This window comes from Pteropus medius, unplaced genomic scaffold, assembly GCF_902729225.1.
Source record: "Pteropus medius unplaced genomic scaffold, Ma_sr-lr_union100, whole genome shotgun sequence".
In the NCBI taxonomy this organism is placed as follows: domain Eukaryota; kingdom Metazoa; phylum Chordata; class Mammalia; order Chiroptera; family Pteropodidae; genus Pteropus; species Pteropus medius.
In genome coordinates, this window is record NW_024347791.1 from 7,155,793 (window position 1) to 7,173,612 (window position 17,820).

The following is a 17,820-nucleotide window of genomic DNA, read 5'->3' on the forward strand; positions in this document are numbered from 1 at the left end:
AATAAGTCTTATGACAGAAAAGCCTGCAACTTAAGAGTAATCATTCTTAATATTTTTTTATTGTAAAAACCATCAGACTTTCAAATGAATTTTAAAACTTTCAAAATTACTCAATGAAAAAGTCTCATATTGTCACAGATAGGATATATTAACATGTACTACTCATCTGTCATATTTAATGAAAAACACCATTATTTGTTTTATGCTTGGAAAATCCTCAGACTCATTCTCTACTGAGTGTCCATCATAATTTAAAGGGTATTTTCTCCACTTAAATAAAAAAAAAAATCCATTGTAAGGCTACAAATTATTATATACCAAAGCAATACCTAGTTACATGCTTTACATAGTCCCATGAAAAAATAATTCAGTTGTTCCTAATCCCTGATGTAAGGCTCTTCAAAGCACCTGCACAAAACATCCGTGTAAACAGGAGTACAGTACATGATTTAAATAACATGAATGACTTTTACACAGCTTGACCTAAAGGAAAAATAAATCCATCATAGCCACAGCTAAAAAGCATCTTAAGATTCACAATAAGGATTTTTCTTATTATAAAAGGAATAGGCCATATAACATCTTAGAAAAAAAACACACTTGATAAATATTTTCATGTTGAAAAGCATGCTCCTTGGGTATAAGTTATCGGGAGTAAATGCAAATGGCATTTCCAAGTACCCAGCTTTATATCCACCAGGCCTAGTAGTCTGGACTATTTGTAGCACCATAGAAAATGCATTAGAAAATCACAAAGGTACATTACTTCAAACCAGCCTCGCCATGAGATTCACTCAGTCCACAGTAACAAACAGCAATGATGCAGAGAAAGAATTTTTAAAATGATTGGCTTATTAGATTTACCTAGCAAGAAACATTGTTTATATTAGTGGATTTCATGTACATAAAGCACCAGTTTAAATAAGATTATCAAACACCTCCAGCATCTTGGTTGCTCACCCTGAAAGTTCATTTCTCATCACTTTCCATGTTACATCTTTAAAAGCCAAGGAGGATAAAATTCGAACAATGATTTTGAGAAATTCAGTTCCTTCCCTATCAAATGTATATCTCTCAAGTAAAACACAGATGAAGTAAAATTTAAAAGGTCAGCTGCATTCTCTGGAACCTACCATTCCAGCAGAATAGTTTCTGCCTGCTAGAAGATTAACACAGGGGGCGAGGAGGGCCCAAGTCAGGGCTCAATGCCCTGTCAGGTAAGGCCAGGTTAGCCTTGCTGCTGCAAGACCACACTCCATATTTGCACTACTAAGCAACGCTCACAAATGTTCACCACTGGTAAAGCAAAGAGTTCTGAGTATGACTATGACTCAGGGAGCCCAGCAAACTCCACTAAAAACTACCAAATGAGACTCTGCTGAAGCTTAACTTCACATATGAAAATCAACACATTTGCCTCTTTACCGGTGGTAATTCTTATTGTTAGCATGCCCTTCTTAGGCATAAAAGGAATAATGGTGCATCTGAGTTTATGCACAGTTAAAAATCAAGTATAAAAATTCAGACTGTAGCATTTCAAAATTAGATTAAAAGTGACTCCCTAAAGAAAACCAATTTCTTCAGAAATGAAAAACAGTTTATAAAATGCTGGAATGACGGTTAATTCAAATACAAAAACTCATATACAAAAAACCCTACTTTTTTCCTTCCAAACTACATAGATTCATACAGTTGATTCTACCACACAACTGTACTATGATTATATCACCAGAGTAAAACACTAATAAAATACTTCAGTCGGCAAACTGAAGGCCAGTTCTTGATAATTGCATTAAAACTGAGGCATCTGAGTAGAGCTGAGAAACACTGTTCTTAAGCGTGGTTTCCTTCCTGCTGTCCTTGCGTCCCACAGTGATTATTAAAGGAAGGAATCTGGTCTGCAAATGACTGGCTCATCCACTGCCCATTCGGAATGTCACTGAAAGTTGATTCTCCACTGTCAGCTGCTGGGGAAGAAAAGAATGTTAGTTTATTTTGCTTAAAAGCTTCAGATGATCGTATTAGGAAATTTTAACTGTCCAGTGAAGGAAAACTGTTATTAAAATAATTAAGCAAACTTCTTGAACACAGTTATAAGTTTCTGTTCTATCTTTAGATGTAGAACTAATAAATACTCATTTGTTATTTAAAGAGGGAAATGCAACTAGGATGGCTTATTAGAATCAGTGACTTAAAAAAATGAGCTGTAAAAGTTTGTGTAAACATTAAATAACCATCAGATTTTCTCTATAAGTCACTTAATACATTTTTATATTACCATTCCCATTTTTCAATAATCTACTCTTAAATTTTTATTTTGCCCAATCCTGACAAAACCAAGTCTTTGAAAGGAACAAACACAGGGAGGGGAACATACTCAGCCCATTTGAAGAAAAACTGCAAGGTTCACTATTGCACAGATTTTCACTATAAACACCACCATACGCTGCTTCATAACCCGGATCATATTTTTCTTCCTTAACAGCCATCTTCTTTGCATCCTCTGTGAGGAGAGTAAAAGGGAATTAAAACTGATTTTGTACAACAATTTAAAAATAGCTTTATTCAGAAATCATGATGAAGCAATCTTTTTCCTGAATGTTCATGTATACCGAGATACACCTTTTGCTATACTCTCTCAAACTCTTTGTAATATATACCAAATTACCTCGTAAGAACTATAAAAGCCTATAAGATTTAACTGTAGGTGGGCTACTATGCTTCTCATATTGTCAATATCTGCAGGAGCGCCTAGAGTAGATAGAAGACCTTGGGAAAGGAATATTTCAACACCCTAGGACCCATTATAAGACCACTCTGCCTGCAAATATAATTTTCTCCTGCTTTTAAATCCACGACATACCTTCTTTAACATATATATACATGAAATGAACACAAGGATTGATAATGGTGACACACCTTGGGCAAGCTGCAGGTCAAATGTATATTGCACCTCTTGAACATCTGTGTTTCGTTCAATGCCTTTCAACTGATCTCTTAAGTCTTTCAGCTTAATGTAGTAATGAACTTTGTCTTGGGCTCGAGGAAACTGAGCGCACCTTGCACTGGATGACGGCATAACATAGCAGAGCTAGAATCGTAAAATTTTGTAGTTATAGGAATCTTATAATTCTTTTGAATCCATTCATATTGAGATTAGAAAATTTCTTGGAGTTAATAACTTGATTCTTGCCAGGTATTGATATATGCAAAACCAATAAAAGTAGATGTTTGCATTGAAAATTGCAATATCTACTTATTACAAAGTCGATAAATCAAAAACGATGAGACTCCACCCCCACAATGTTCACCTATCAATCGTCTTTTCTTCTTAATAATAAATATATGGTGCATAATTCTAAAGGCAGAAAAGGCATTTAAGTTTACAATGAAAAGTTTTGCCTCCCGATTCTCTACGTGGTTCTCTTCCCCAAGGGCAATCAAAGTTGCTAGTTCCAGAAGTGTTCCATAAATATAAAATCAAATGTGTCTGAAATGTGTATTCTCCCTCCCTGCTTTAAAAACACACACAAATGGTAACATGCTCTATTCCCCGTCCTGTACCTTGCTTTGGAGAAAATTCTCTATCGGATATCTTTATCAGAGTAAAAAGAACTTTTTTTCTGTGTAGTACTTTTCATATATATTTAACCAGAGCCCAACTGTGGGCATTTAGGTTGTTTCTAATCTTTTAATACTGTAAGCTATAGTGAAAACCCCTTGTACATATTTGATTTAGAATATGTGTGAGCATATCTGTTAGATAAATTCCTAGAAATGGAATGGCTAGGGAGAAAGACTTTTACATTTATCATTTTGGATGATGGCAACAAACGGTCCTTCACAGAACATAACAAAATACATAACTATGTACCTCTTTTATGTATAAAAGAGGAAGGCTACTAGATTATAGAGTTTTCAGTTGCAATTTCTACAATTTTTAAATTGGCCTCCATACCATGTATTACAGAAAAAAATATTACTTATTTTGTTTTGTTTATGAAGCACCTAGAAAATACTGATTCACAAAGATATGTACGTGCAAATGCTACCAGGTTCATAACAGCACATTTTCTAATCTCAAGATATTCAATTAAAATGATTCAGAAATTTGAAAAAGATTTTTTTGTTTCAAAGATGAACCACTAACATTATCAATAACTGTGAATATTTTATGATAAGAATAAATTTTAAAAGATAATTTTACTCACAGCTCATTATTAGAGCTTAAATGACCTATCATGATATGATTCAAATTCACTTATTATTGTACTACTATGATCACATAATTAAGAAATGTACCTGACTGAGCCTCATCTGGCATTGAAGGGGCAATAATTCAGTATTCTATAGGAAGTAGCAAACTCATTTGTACAATTTTATCCGAGTAGATGAGGGTAGGCCTCAATTTAAAGAAAGAGCAGTGCTACAACCTACTTTACCAACTGCGTATTCATACGAAATTAAAAACAGAAGCAATTTAAAAATGGGAAGTTCAAATGTACGTAGGTGGCAGAAACTTTATTCTGAGGTCTCCACAAACACCTGTCAGCACAGCAGCTTCTCCATCACTTGAAATGCTATCTATAACACATGGGTCTGTGCATGTGTGTTGTTTTTTAAAAAGCTGTAAACAAAACTTAAAACTATATTTAAGAAACAAAATTTGAACTAAATGTCTGCAGAAGCTCTGCAGAAACGATAAAATTTGAACACTACTGAGTTATTTCGTGAACCTTTACGTGTAAGACAATAGCACCAAGTGCCAGTCAGGCTGGCTGGATGTGTCTGCAATGGGACTGTACTAGTACGTGACTCTAAAATGAAAGGGGACCGATATATATAAACAAGGCAATCAGCAGTTTCACTAATCAAGACGTCTATATTTACATATTTGTTTCACAACTGAATAAGGGCTAACCCACTTGAGTTTGATTAAGACTATGCCATTAAATACATTGTGAATGTAGTGAGCCAACTCCTCTCAGTATTTTAGCCATTAAGATAGTTATCTGATAAATGTTTCTTGTTCTAACAAAACTATAACAGTATCTGAATTAATTTGCAACTATTAGTTCAAGTTGATAGATATTATTTAATAAAATACAGTGTGGTCTTTTTTTCATGGCATAATTACAGTGGATATGACAAATAAAAAGGGAAAACTAGCTAGAAAAAAGATTCATATTTAGGTGATTTACACTTGTAATTTTAAGGACTTACAGTTTCTGTGTCTGGAATCTTATGGGGTTGAAGTCCAAATTCTAAGTTCTTAACCTTTACTCCAAAAACTTCTTTACTAAAAATTTCATAAATACCTAAAATGAAATACAAACATATTTACATTGCCCATAATGTTATTAAAGAAAAAAGATGAAATTTAAAAGAAAATCTTACATTTTCCATTAAACACTGCTATTCGTGGCTGATATTTCTGTAATTTCTGCACTAGAATACGTCCTCCTTCACGAAATTCTTTACTAAAATTGAATTAAAAAGTAGTCAAAATATAAGTTTGGCGATATTTATAATATGGTTAAATTCAGATAGCTTTCACCAAAAGATCAATTCATATACTCCTTGTTAAGCTCAACTTGAACTAGATACATATGGTATTCCTAGAGTCCATGAGGCACCAGAATGGTCAAGGTTCCAACCAATAAGTGTCACATAATTACCTGGAAAGATCCTTGCTGCCCGGTGTCGTCCTTTCCACCATATTGGTAAATCCAATACCATATTTTCCTGGTAACGTGTGATCATCCATATGGTTCAGCTGGACCTCACTCAGTCCTGACATAAAGAGACACTTCCCTGTGAAAAAGAGGGTTCAGTTTATTTCTGTAGAATGTCAAAGGTTTTTGCCCTATGGATTCATGTGGCAGTCTACAGTCTATTCTCAAAAAAAAAAAAAGATTATAAAATAGGTCAAATACCATATCGAGAAGGTACTACATTACTATGACAAGCCTTTTGCATGGATTATCTCATTTAATCATAATTATCTTAGGAGATATAACTATTATTATCACCTTTACGCAGTGGGTTAAGGTAAATGCCTGTCAAGAATACACAGCTAGTTAGTGTAGGAAACTCTGAAATGGTCTGTTTTCTTTTCTTATAATTGGTGATACCACCACCTGCCCCTGGAATACCTCAAACAAATAAATAGACGTCAACGGATTCAACATTCAAACACTCTGACTGTGGAGAAAATGAAAGGTTCAAACTTCGCAAGAAAACTTAAAAAAAAATAGAGACAATATGTTCTTAGTTCCAAAAACACATACTATCATTTACCCTAAGTGTTTTTAATGTTACTTAGATAACCAGCTTGTATCTCCTGAAGGCCTTCTGCATGCCTAGTCCTATTAGGCAGTGTTAGGTAAGGTGACTTACATATACAGGACAATAAAACAATAGTTATACTTGGTTTTAAAGCTCACTCTACAAGGATGAGGGTCTTTAATACTATTTTGTGTTAGATACAAAGTACCTGTAGAGCATCTCTCTAATCACAGCATTTCTTAACTACTGTGACTTGACTGCCACTGATCAAGGCATTTCATCTTTCCTAAGAAACATGATCAGTAGAAATTTGGAAAGGTCGATATTCTGTATATATTTGTACAACATATTGTTACTATGTCTGTAGATAAAAAAAAAATCTTTAAAAAAAAAAGAAAGTAAAACTCATTTGAAATAATTCAAACAAGAGAAAGTATTCCTCTCCATGGCTCTCATAAACCGAAACGTTAACAGTGACATATCATTTCAAACCTTTGACTTTTGTGCACACACATGGAAAACACATATGGTTATTTATACACGTATAAAATCTCTCTTATTAAAAACACAATTTGGTTTAAGAAAAAAACCAGTAAACTATTAACAAAGATAATCTAGTTTAAAAGTAAAATAATAAAAAAAAGTAACCACTTACAAAAATGGTTTCCAGGTCCAGGGTAATGGTGCCCTTTGTAAGCAGCCATCAGTCCCGGGTTTATGCCGATCTACAAAAAATGTTTATACGTTTTAGTCCTGAAAAGTAGGCTTTAAGCCTTGGGGTTTCCGTGGAGCAGTGGTGGGCAAAACTAAATTTATTAAAGTAAAAATTCAGTCTGACATCACAAGCAATATTGTTTACCAATTGCCTACTCTTGATCTAAACAAAGTATTCCATTCTGAGGAAACAAGTTGCCTGTAAATTAAAAGTGTTGCTGTTGTTTTTAAACACCAGTTTCACCTCTTCATATCCCCTGGCCCCCAGCCCCACACAACTGGCATGGAAAGAGCAAGGTCCTGCAGCGACCAGCCAACCCGAGCCCAGGTCCAGTCACAAGTCTGCTTCTCAACTCTCCAAAAGCAGCTTACTCCGCGCATCATCTACAGTTGTTTGTATGCTGATGTTTCTTAAAATTATGGATAAAAACCAAAGTTCAAAATCAGTGTTGTCACTTATGGAGAACTCACAGGTGTCATGTAATCTACATGATTCACATGGATTATTTTATTTAACTGCAACCCTATGAGGGAGGCACTGTTATCACCCATTTCACCAGTGACAGTTAAGGGTCACATCCTTATCTATGGTCACATCCGTGTGGCAGGACTGGAAACCAGGCAGCCCAGTCTGGAGCCCACCCTCTTAAACACTCTCATATAAAACCATCTCATGAAGGTGACACCATTTAAATACCAAAAGGACTGTTAGAAAAGGTTCTTTTCAGCAAAATTATTTGCAAGGAAAGCTAATTAATCCACCAATGCTATTTATAAAACCAAATGAGGACAAAAATCCTTACAATCACGATGTCCAGATTGAAGGTCAAAATGTCTGGGAGAGTCTTGGTCAAAAGTTCAGCTTCTGAAACGCCATTAAAACGGTCAACTTTCCTTTTCACTTTAAACGTGTCTGTAATTTTTTCTTGCTTTTCTTTTGATTTGGTGGACTTGGCAGATTTTTTGGCCTCAGCAGATTTTTTGGCCTCAGCAGGTTTCTTGGGTTCCACTGGTTTTTTTGGTGCTGCTGTTCTGGGTTTTCGCTTCCTTCCTTTTGGAGTCTCTGAAACACAATGATTTCCAGGATGCAGATGCAGAAAACTGTAATTATAAACTTTAGGCAGCCTTCTCAGAAAAGTCACCCAATCAACATCCTTTTTATCTACTTCCCAACATCAGTCTTCTCTGCAATATCTTCCCCTTGTTTCACCTTAGAACATAGTTCATGTGGCCTCATCCTTCACCTTCCTTTTTCCACTGGCTGTTCTTGGGATGAAATGTCCATAATAACCAATGACTGATTTTCCACACAATCCTACCTGGCATCTTGGCCTCCCCACGGATGCAAAACATCTACACACTATGTATAAGAATTCTAAATGTAAATACATAAATAGTTAAGTAAATGAATGAAAGAATAAAGAGAAAGACAAGGAGAAAGGGAAACATCTGAACTCAATTTCCCCCAAATTTCTAGCAGGAGACAAAACCTCAAACGGCTATTCTAGTCCACACACAGTCGAAGAGGTGAATTTAGAAATGCAGAGGATTAAATCTCTAGCTGGCAAGATTTTTTCAAAAGGCAAGACGAGGGATCTGATATCAGGACCTAAAGTAGAGTTTCTCCATCTCGGTACTGACATTTTAGGCTGAATAATTTTTGGTTGTGGGGGCCTGTCTTGTACATTATAGAATATTTAACATTCTATATTTAACAGCAACCTTGGCGTCTGCCCACTAGATGCCAGCAGTATCCTGTCAGTCATGATGATCAAAGGTGTCTCCAGACAACACAAATGTCCTTTGGGGGGAAAAATCGCCCCTGGCCAAGAACCACTGACCTAACATATCCAACAGGAAGCCTTGGTTTTCTCACCCTGTTCTTCAACACCTCTCATAATCTCTCAGGCTCCTGCATTTCCCCAACCCAGCTTCCCGTCCTTCCCTTTTTCTGCCTCACATTGCTGTAGCCACTCCCTATGCCGAAGGGTCCACATCCATTGGCTTGTAGCTGGGGAAGCCCTGGTGCTGCCTGCCCAGAACAGGAGCCAAGGGCAGAGGTAGCTCCAATGCAGTGGAGTCAGAAGTGTTCCTGGAATCATAAACTGGAACCGTGAACACGTTTCTCCTACAATATTGCTACACTGGAAAAAATCATTACCTTCTCTCCACCCTCCCAACTTCCAAACTTATTCTAATTCTCTGTCTTGGTGAATAGTTATCTCCTTCATCCTAATTACCTAGGAGTTTCTTCCAGACTCCTCTTTCTCCCTTGTTCCCCACATGAAATCCATTTACCATGGCCAAGTAATGCCACCTTCTGAGTAGTTCCTAATTCTGTCCTTCTCCACCCCTTCAGGTCCTCATTCCGTCCCTGGATTATTGTCTCTAATCCACTCCTTGCCTCCAAGTTCTGCTTGCTCTCTACCATCCAATCTATCCTCTGTAATACTTCCAGGCTGATATTTTAAAATACTATTATATTTAAGTCACCCTCTGCTTACATTCTTTTAACAGCTCTCTATTCACTATTGCTTTCAGGACAGGATATATATACTCTTTAGGTTAAACACTATTTCTTTGCTATACTCCAGACTCTAATGACAGGGAATCACCATGTCATGCTTCTTTGCGTCTGTGCTTTGGCACATGCTGCTCCCTCGGCCTGGAATTTTCCCCATCTCATTCTTCATGAGGATAAAGTCTCCTCACCTTTGAGTTTTAGAGGTCTGAAAAGCTGCTTCTGAGCCTCAATCCGAGCTGGGTGCCAACCCCGTGAGCTCTCCCAGCATCCTATGCCCTCTTCATTGCTTTGTGTGTTGAGGCAAAATGTGTGTTGACTTATCATTTTCCCTTACTAGATTATGAGACATTTTATGGCAGGATCCACATTCTTTTATTCCCCCCAAATCTATCGCGGTACCTGGAACATACTAAGTACTTAAAAAGTGGATTCAAATTTTTAACACTAAAATCAAGCTAAAATTTATCATTAAACCCTTTCTTAAATAAACTGGCTGATCCAATAGCTAATTTTCTGTCCTGTCCCAGTGAAAACTACCTTGGACAGGTTCCTGAGCAGGAGCTGGGTCTGGAACTTCTGCTGACCTTTGCTGTTCATTCGTAACTTCCATATCAGGGGCTTCGGCCATCATGTGTTGAAATGGCAAGGAATAAAAAGCTTGAGCTTGCTGCAGTGAACAACTGAAAGAATGTAAGACATGAGGATAAAATTACCCAAATGTAAGTTTAAGTGACTAGCTAAAAAAAATCTTCAGTATCCAAATATTTTGAAACCAGACTATAGTGTTTATTTTGAGTTGAAAATAGGTGAAAAGAGAGGAGGAAGATCTAGGCTCATATGTACACATTCAACTCACCTTTGCTGAGTGCCTACTAACCAAACATTAATTAACTCTCACATGGTTTAATGACAAGATGTGTGATCATTAAAACTTACCAGTCCTGTCAAGTCAGCCTGTATTTTCTCTGAAATGGGAACTTTCTAGTACAGAAACTTGAAAGGCCACCAAACAGGGTTAAAATGTCCATAAAAGCAATCTGTGTTCCTACCCTCAGTGTGCACTCCTCTTGTCACAAAGATCCCCTCTACTCTAACTGCCCCGGCAGCCTAACTCCCCTTCTCAGCTTTACCGAGATAAAACTGACATATAATGTATAAGTTTAAGGTGTATGACGTGTTGATTCGATACACTTACCTACTGCAAAGTGACTGCTACCACAGCTTTAAGCTTACACTCCATCAAGTCACATAATTACCATTTCTTTTTTATGGTAAGAACATTTATGATCTACTCTCTTAGCAACTTCCAAGTATGTAATACAGTGTTATTAGCTATAGTCACCATGTCACCATGTAGTCACCCTTCCTCCAATTTAAAGTTCTCTGTTGGTTTATTTGCCTGTTTATTTATTTTTTCATTGGCTCTGTTTCTTAATTGTTGCTGGGTTTTTGCTTTTTGGCACTGAGGACTAGAAATGGATATTTTGTAAATGTCTACAAATCTACAGGAAAATCCACTCTAAACCTCTATTCTGAACATTATTTAAACTCTGTTCAAAATATTCTGAGTATTTTGTTCATTGTAGGGGACTTAGGCCTTCCCGGAAAACAATTTCCAAAAAATATTTCTGATAACCACAAATGACTCTCTCAAGCGGCTGCAAGAGCACAAAGTTATGGAAATAAACACATTTTATGAAACTCAAATAATACCACTAAACAGGTAATGGGGAAAAAAACACTAAGAAATAAAGTAGACGAGTGCCATTGACCATTTGAAGAGAAAATCCTATTTTCTGTGGCAAGATGCTCTACTCACTAGTTTTCTTTCTCTATGAATGTGGAGGAAGGCAGGTAGCTCGGAAAGTAGAGATTAAAAAGGCAAACTAGCAGCAAGCACACTTTAAATGGGTCAACTTTATAGCAAGTAAATCAGACCTTAATAAAATTGTTTTTTAAAAAGGCAAACTAAAGCATTCCCTTGGAAAAGGGTAAATGGCTGACACAGGTACAGGGTAACAGACTGTCTATGGTGGTTGGGCTGGATGTTAGATTCTCAAAGAAAAACAGGGGCCCAATCCCGTTTACACAACGGACAAACCACTCAGAGGCATTTTTACTTCAAGCAATCTTTAAGAGTAAGTTGATTTTAAAAAGGTTACAAATTAGTGGGAAAATATTAAACTGGATCTTAAGAATTTTATTTCCTTAAATATATTGTTCTCAAATTATATTAAAAAATGATATGACTCAATAAAAATTAATGAGAAAATATGATGCAGCTCCTAAAAATTAAATGTATTAATATTCTGTAAAAGCACAGAAAATGTTTAATGCATATTTTATTTATTTATTTATTATTATTTATGCCTACATCACCTGGTCTTCCTAGGTGGTCTCCCATCCAAGTACTAACCAGGCCCGACCCTGCCAGACGGGATGGGGCTTGTTCAGAGTGGCCTGGCTGTAGACCATGGACCGTGGCTTCACTGGGGTGTGAACCGAGGACCTTCTGTGTGTAAAGCAGATGTGCTAACTGCTATACTATGGAACCACGTTTGTTTAATGTATATTTTAAAGTGGGGGAAAAAATACAAAATAGTATTGTAAACTAAGGCTACATATAGGGAAAATATGTAGACAAGAAGTTAAAATGTAAAAATGAAGAGAAGTGAAGTGCTTAAACTGTAGCCAGTATAACGTAAAATGTCCTTTTTTCACACTTTTCTTTAATACTACTCATAGCTCTTTTCAATAAATTGTCAAAATGTTGGTTGCTCAATATTTCTGATTTAAATATTCTAATGAGAAGTTGGATAAGGCTAGGTTACATTGTGAGATCGTGCGCAGTTACTATCTGGAAATGCTAATAAAACAAACTGTGACTTTTGGTTGTGGCCAGTGGCAGTTTTACCGAGACAATAACAGCCTCTTTCAGCTGTAATATATAAGAGTAAAGATGTGTGGTCACAATAAATGAGTGGCCAAAAGAATGCATGAGGTCTGTTCTTAGTCTGGTCACACTGTCAGGAAGGCAACCTACCACTCTGAGTTTCACAGATGTGTCCCATTTTGAGCACTTCACAAAAATCCAAACTTAAAATACATAAATTAGGGAGCCGCCCTTCATATTACAAAAAGGTTCTGAACTTTAAAAAAATAAATTTATAAAATGTGGCTCCCTTAGCATATTTAGGGGTCATTCAGCATCTTTAGAAATTCTGAGGCTCAGAAAGTGAAAATTAGTATTTTCAAAATCAGTTGATGGAAATGAAGATTAAAAAAAAAAAACCTGGAGTTTATTTTAGAGATACATATCAATTTTGAAAGGAATCTAGAAATGTATCTATAATACTGATGTTTCCCTTAATCTTCTAAAAATGATCTCTGGCACTTTATGGTGAATTAAATAAGAAAAGAAATTAAAAAAAAATGAAGCTATGGAAAATAGAATGTGTAAGTTCTGTGCAAATATATGCTCTTTGAACCTTAACTTTAGCCTGATCATCATAACAGCTTCTTAATAGCCAGAACAAAAGGAAAGAAAGTGGATTACAACACTCTTAATTACTTGGCAGAAGAAAGCATTACCTCTGTACAAAAGCATTCATGAACTTGAAGGCTGGGAAGTTAAAGAGTTCTGGATAATATAATTTTCTTTTATCTCATAATAGTTATATTTGTAATCAGCATAATCTCTTTCAACTTTACTGTGACAATATTTCTTAAATACATTTGTTGTATTTATACATGGTAAAAGTCACTTCATAATTCAGAATTCTGCAATGTTTATGAACAATAATTGTCTAAGAAACAGCAACAAAAGAGCACTTAGTCAAGTCGTTCATCCTTTTAGGACCTGTGGTCCCTTACCATGAAAATGAGGGGTGAGATTTGGTGATACAGGGAGAATGTGTAGGAAATCGAACCAAATCTGTCCAGACTCTGGATGCGCCCCAAAGAATTATTTTCTAAAACACCCTGATATCAAACTTATAAGTATGAATGACTTTATTTCCCCTAGTTCGCTTTTTTCCCTATCATTTATGTTTGTTCCCACAACTGTTCTGCACTACCTCTCTTTTCCCTGCTGTTAACCCTTCCTTCTCTCCTAGCCTCCATAGCTTCCTCTCCCCTTCTCTTGAGTAACAGTGCTCAAAGGATTGGTTTTTATAACTGTCTGAATTTGATGCACCGTGTATTTTCTGATAGTCTTTTCCAAAACATACACACATGGGCGTACACACGTGCACGCACACCACAACTGAGGAGTCCAGTTAATTCGGATTTTGCTGTATTTTAAAAACTAACTCTGTAAGGTTTTTTTTCTAAAATGAACAAGTCCAACTTCTCTAATCTACAGTTATTTTCCACTATTTTAAAGATTTAAGTTGCTCTTTCTAAATATATTTGTCTTATTCCATTCAGGCTCCTATAATGCAATACCATAGACTAGGTGGCTAATGAACAACAAATAATTTATTTCTCACAGTTTTGGAGGTTGGAAAGTCCATGTTTGAGGTGCCAGCAGAGTTAGTGTCTGGTGAGGGCCCACTTCCGGGTTCACAGAGGGCCACCTTCTTGCTGTACTTCACATGGCAGAAGGGGTGAGAGGACTCTGTGGGACCTCTTTTATAAGAACACTAATGTCACTTTGTAGGGCTCTGCCCTCATGACCTAATCACTTCCCAAAGGTCCCTTACCTCCAAATACAATCATATTGAGGGGTAGGTTTCAACATATGAATTCTGGAAGGACATATTCAGTCTATAGGAACATTTTATTATTTTCATTTAAACCAGCACATACAACACTGAATACTTACAAAAGTAACAATCGATGCTAAATAATCCAAAAGCTCAACTAAAAAGGACTAGTTATATAAACTATGATGGAATATCACCGTAACTATTTAAAAAACTACATTCAATATTGCTAAGTAGAGTGTGTGTATTCACCATGCAGTACTGGGTACTTCCTGTGCACTATCTACTAGAAACTGTCAACACAAAGATTCAGAATGAGCCAGAGTCCCCAGTTCATTTAACTACTCTCCGTACAGTATGATTTCAAAGTTTCTCACAATTTGGTCATTTCGGGGGGCTCAGAAGCAAAGAAAATAAAAATACTCCAGATATAGCCTCATCATCCTGAAACTGAGCAGGGCTATCAAGTTTCTCATTATGGAGACACAGTACACAACCCATTCCATTATTGTTACTGGCACCCACATCATATTGTTGATTCATTCTGAGTTCGCCATCTCTGAAAACTGCCCTTTTATCATCTTTCTCTCATCTCACACTTGTATGATTAATTTTCCCGTACGTAAGTACAGGATGGTGCCTCTTTTTATAAAAGATGATTCACCATTCCGGCCAGTTCAGTTGATCTAGATTCTGATTCGAACTATCAATTCCACAAACCCCTCCCAGAGCTAGGTCACTGACACATTTCATTAGCACCTGAAAGTTGTTAAACTTATGAAGAGAGCAAAGTTAAGGTAGAACTAAATGGCACATCAGTATAGACCTCTTTTCAGCCTGCCCTTGACTCAGCGGTAAACCAGTTTTTATTTCATGTAATTAGACTGCCATCAGTCCATCTTCATCTTGCCCACAAAAAAAAGAGGTTTGGCACAGTTAAGGAAGCAGGCTTTTGAAGCCACACTGCCTGGGTTCAAATTTCAGATCTGCCATTTACTAGCTCTGTAGGCAAGTTCTTTATGTCCTGGCTTCCACACCTGGGCATAGTTGCACCTAATTTATTGGTTATGAGGGTTAAATTAGTTAACACATGTAAAACACTTAAAATAGTGATATACAGTAAATTTGCTGTAACAATAATAAAGACAGCAGGATGACTGAATATTTTAAGTACCTCATCATCCTTCTGATGCTGTCTAATCTAGTATTATTGTCTAAAAGGGAATGAACCTAGCTTGGTTGGTCTTGCTTTTTTCTGAATTTATACTACAGTATAGTGGTCACTAGTTTCTTTTAAATATGCTTAATAACCACTGAGAAGTAAATATTTTGTTTAGGATCAAAGTAAATAAATTAGAGGATAGATTCCATCTTTGGAAGAAATAGGGACTCACATGTTTATTTTCAGGCTTCAGGCCCCTCTGTTATTGTCCATAAGTTCTTAAAGACTGCTATAGTCTGGCCTCTCACTTAAAATCCAAAGCCAGGAAATACAATTTCTGTTACAGCAGCTAAAAGTTCTTTGAACTGCCCTCATTGACCTTGAGCTTTAAACCTCTTACATTCATTTTGCATTTCCAGTCTACAATCATTTTCCTTAACATATCAGAAGCAAAATCAAAATCAGAACTAAGTGCTTATGTCTTCTGTCATTGTTAACACCATGCCAGTAAAGCAGGCAGAAAACTCAAATCTTTCTTTTCTTTCTTGTTGTCCATCCCAAACTAAAAAATGTTCTTCTTGGTCTCTTTAACATTTCTGGAATGTCTGATCTCATCTGAGGGTTAATATTTCATGTCTATATTCTCAGTGGTCTGTGTCACAATATTCCAGTCCACACTCTTCTAGTCGTATCTGATTTGGCATTCTACTTCCATCTCTGGTAAGTGTCCTTTTCATGCCTGATCTCATTAGAAACATACTGATCCTCTTCTTTTTTTTCCTCTAAGTGCTGGCTATGACTCTTGAACTATCTTTTCTCTTTTAAAGGTTCTATAGCCATAGAATTTTTCTTTGAACTTTTTGAAATTAATCTTCCAAAATAAAAAACAAATTCATTACCACCCACCCAGCATTCCATTCCATTCCTTGATTAGCACAAAGTAAGGGTGACAGAGAACCACTTTCTCAGGATCACCTGGGGCCTGTCACTTCAGAATCCCTAAGAATAAACTCCTCACAGTATTAACACAGAATTCTCCATATTTTTTGTGGTTAAAGTTTTGCAAGTCAGAATAAAAAATGGCCTATAACCTAATGGATGAAGTGAAAGCAAAATATAAGACAGTTTTGAGTTAAACACTGTAATTGAGACCTATTTCTTTGCTGTATAAGACACCTACATGGTCTCATAACATGTAATTCATTTGATGGTAAGTTGTACCCAGGTTCCAATTCTGATCTGAAGTAAAATTACAAAGGTGAGAGTGATTTCCACAGTTCTGGTGAATTCTTTTATTTGTAAAGTCTTTTGGGAAAAAAGTGGAGTACTTTATTTCAGGATTTGATTCACAAAGTCAGGATAAAGTCCCCACTTTTCTACATGTATCTCCTAAACTGACTATTCTGGTTACGTAACTCCTAAAAAACACCCCATTCACAGGATATGAGAACTAGATTCTGGAGATACCCTTTTACAGACATGAACAGGCCCAGAGTACTTGCCTAAGTTCAGGGCCCATTAGCCAGAGAGGATAATTCTTTGTAGATCTAATGGCATTTTATCCCAATATAAGTCATCACTTTTTGAAAAACACACTGTTACCATATATAACTCTTTAGTTTTTCATTTGGTTTTCTGCCAGTTCAAATTTCAAAATTTCTTTTACAAAACATTCTCTCCACGCATCTAACAGTCTCCAAAGGACATATTGAATGTAGATTCTGAAGTTCGTCTCCAAGACCACTTGAAGACATTTTTTGGATGCCTTCTTGGGAGTGTTATCCATAGTCTCTAGCATGGCAATGTTATCTACCTTGCGGCCCGTGACATCGCTGTTGGGGGAGGGAAGCCACAGTAAATCTACTAATTCTAAAGTGAAAAACTCCTGCAGGTATACGTGCTACTCTATCTCTACAACTCTTTGCATAATGAAGGGTGAAGAACAATGTAATCAACAATGGCAACCAGAAATATCAATACAAACCTGCTGGTTGCGTACTAACACATTTCAAAGACGGCTAAATGCCGGAAAGGAAGGAAGAGAGTGGTCCAGGTGCCGGAGTCATCCCATCACCTGTCCGGGTGAGGAGTGGCCAGAGAAGGCCGGCATTGCGCACGCGCAGCCCCGGCCTTTGTACTGTGCCCGCGGCACTTAAAGACCCCTACGTGCATGCGTGCGTGCGTGAGTGCGCCCGCCGGCCCTGCCGCAAGGGGCGCGAAGGGCGCGGGGGCAGCGGCGGCACCCCGCCCGGGCCTTACCTGTCCACGTTCTCCGCTTCCATTCCCTGGTGCCGCTCGCGCGAACGGCTACTCCTGTCAGACGAACGAGCGACTGGTCGCTGTAGTACGGCGTATGTACAGCGGTATGACAATAACCAAAGGCTTGGACACGAATGCTGGAAGAACTGGGACAGCCGCTAACGCTC

At 37.0% G+C, this 17,820-nt stretch overlaps 1 protein-coding gene across 2 annotated transcripts; it reads right to left on the reverse strand.

Moving 5' to 3' along the window:
* Positions 1–37: 37 nt before the first annotated feature.
* On the reverse strand, positions 38–17,676 carry TDG (thymine DNA glycosylase). 2 transcript variants are annotated; one of them, XM_039877927.1, is made up of 10 exons: positions 17,654–17,676; positions 10,064–10,206; positions 7,806–8,065; positions 6,944–7,013; positions 5,679–5,814; positions 5,398–5,480; positions 5,224–5,318; positions 2,920–3,091; positions 2,378–2,503; positions 38–1,964 (listed from the first exon to the last, which is right to left on the reverse strand). In XM_039877927.1, exons 1-10 carry the CDS (start codon positions 17,674–17,676, stop codon positions 1,834–1,836), a joined length of 1,239 nt encoding a protein of 412 aa, XP_039733861.1. In that variant the 3' UTR covers positions 38–1,833. The 2 variants fall into 2 exon arrangements, with proteins under 2 accessions (XP_039733861.1, XP_039733860.1); XM_039877926.1 differs by having other exon boundaries at positions 38–1,967.
* Positions 17,677–17,820: the final 144 nt, after the last annotated feature.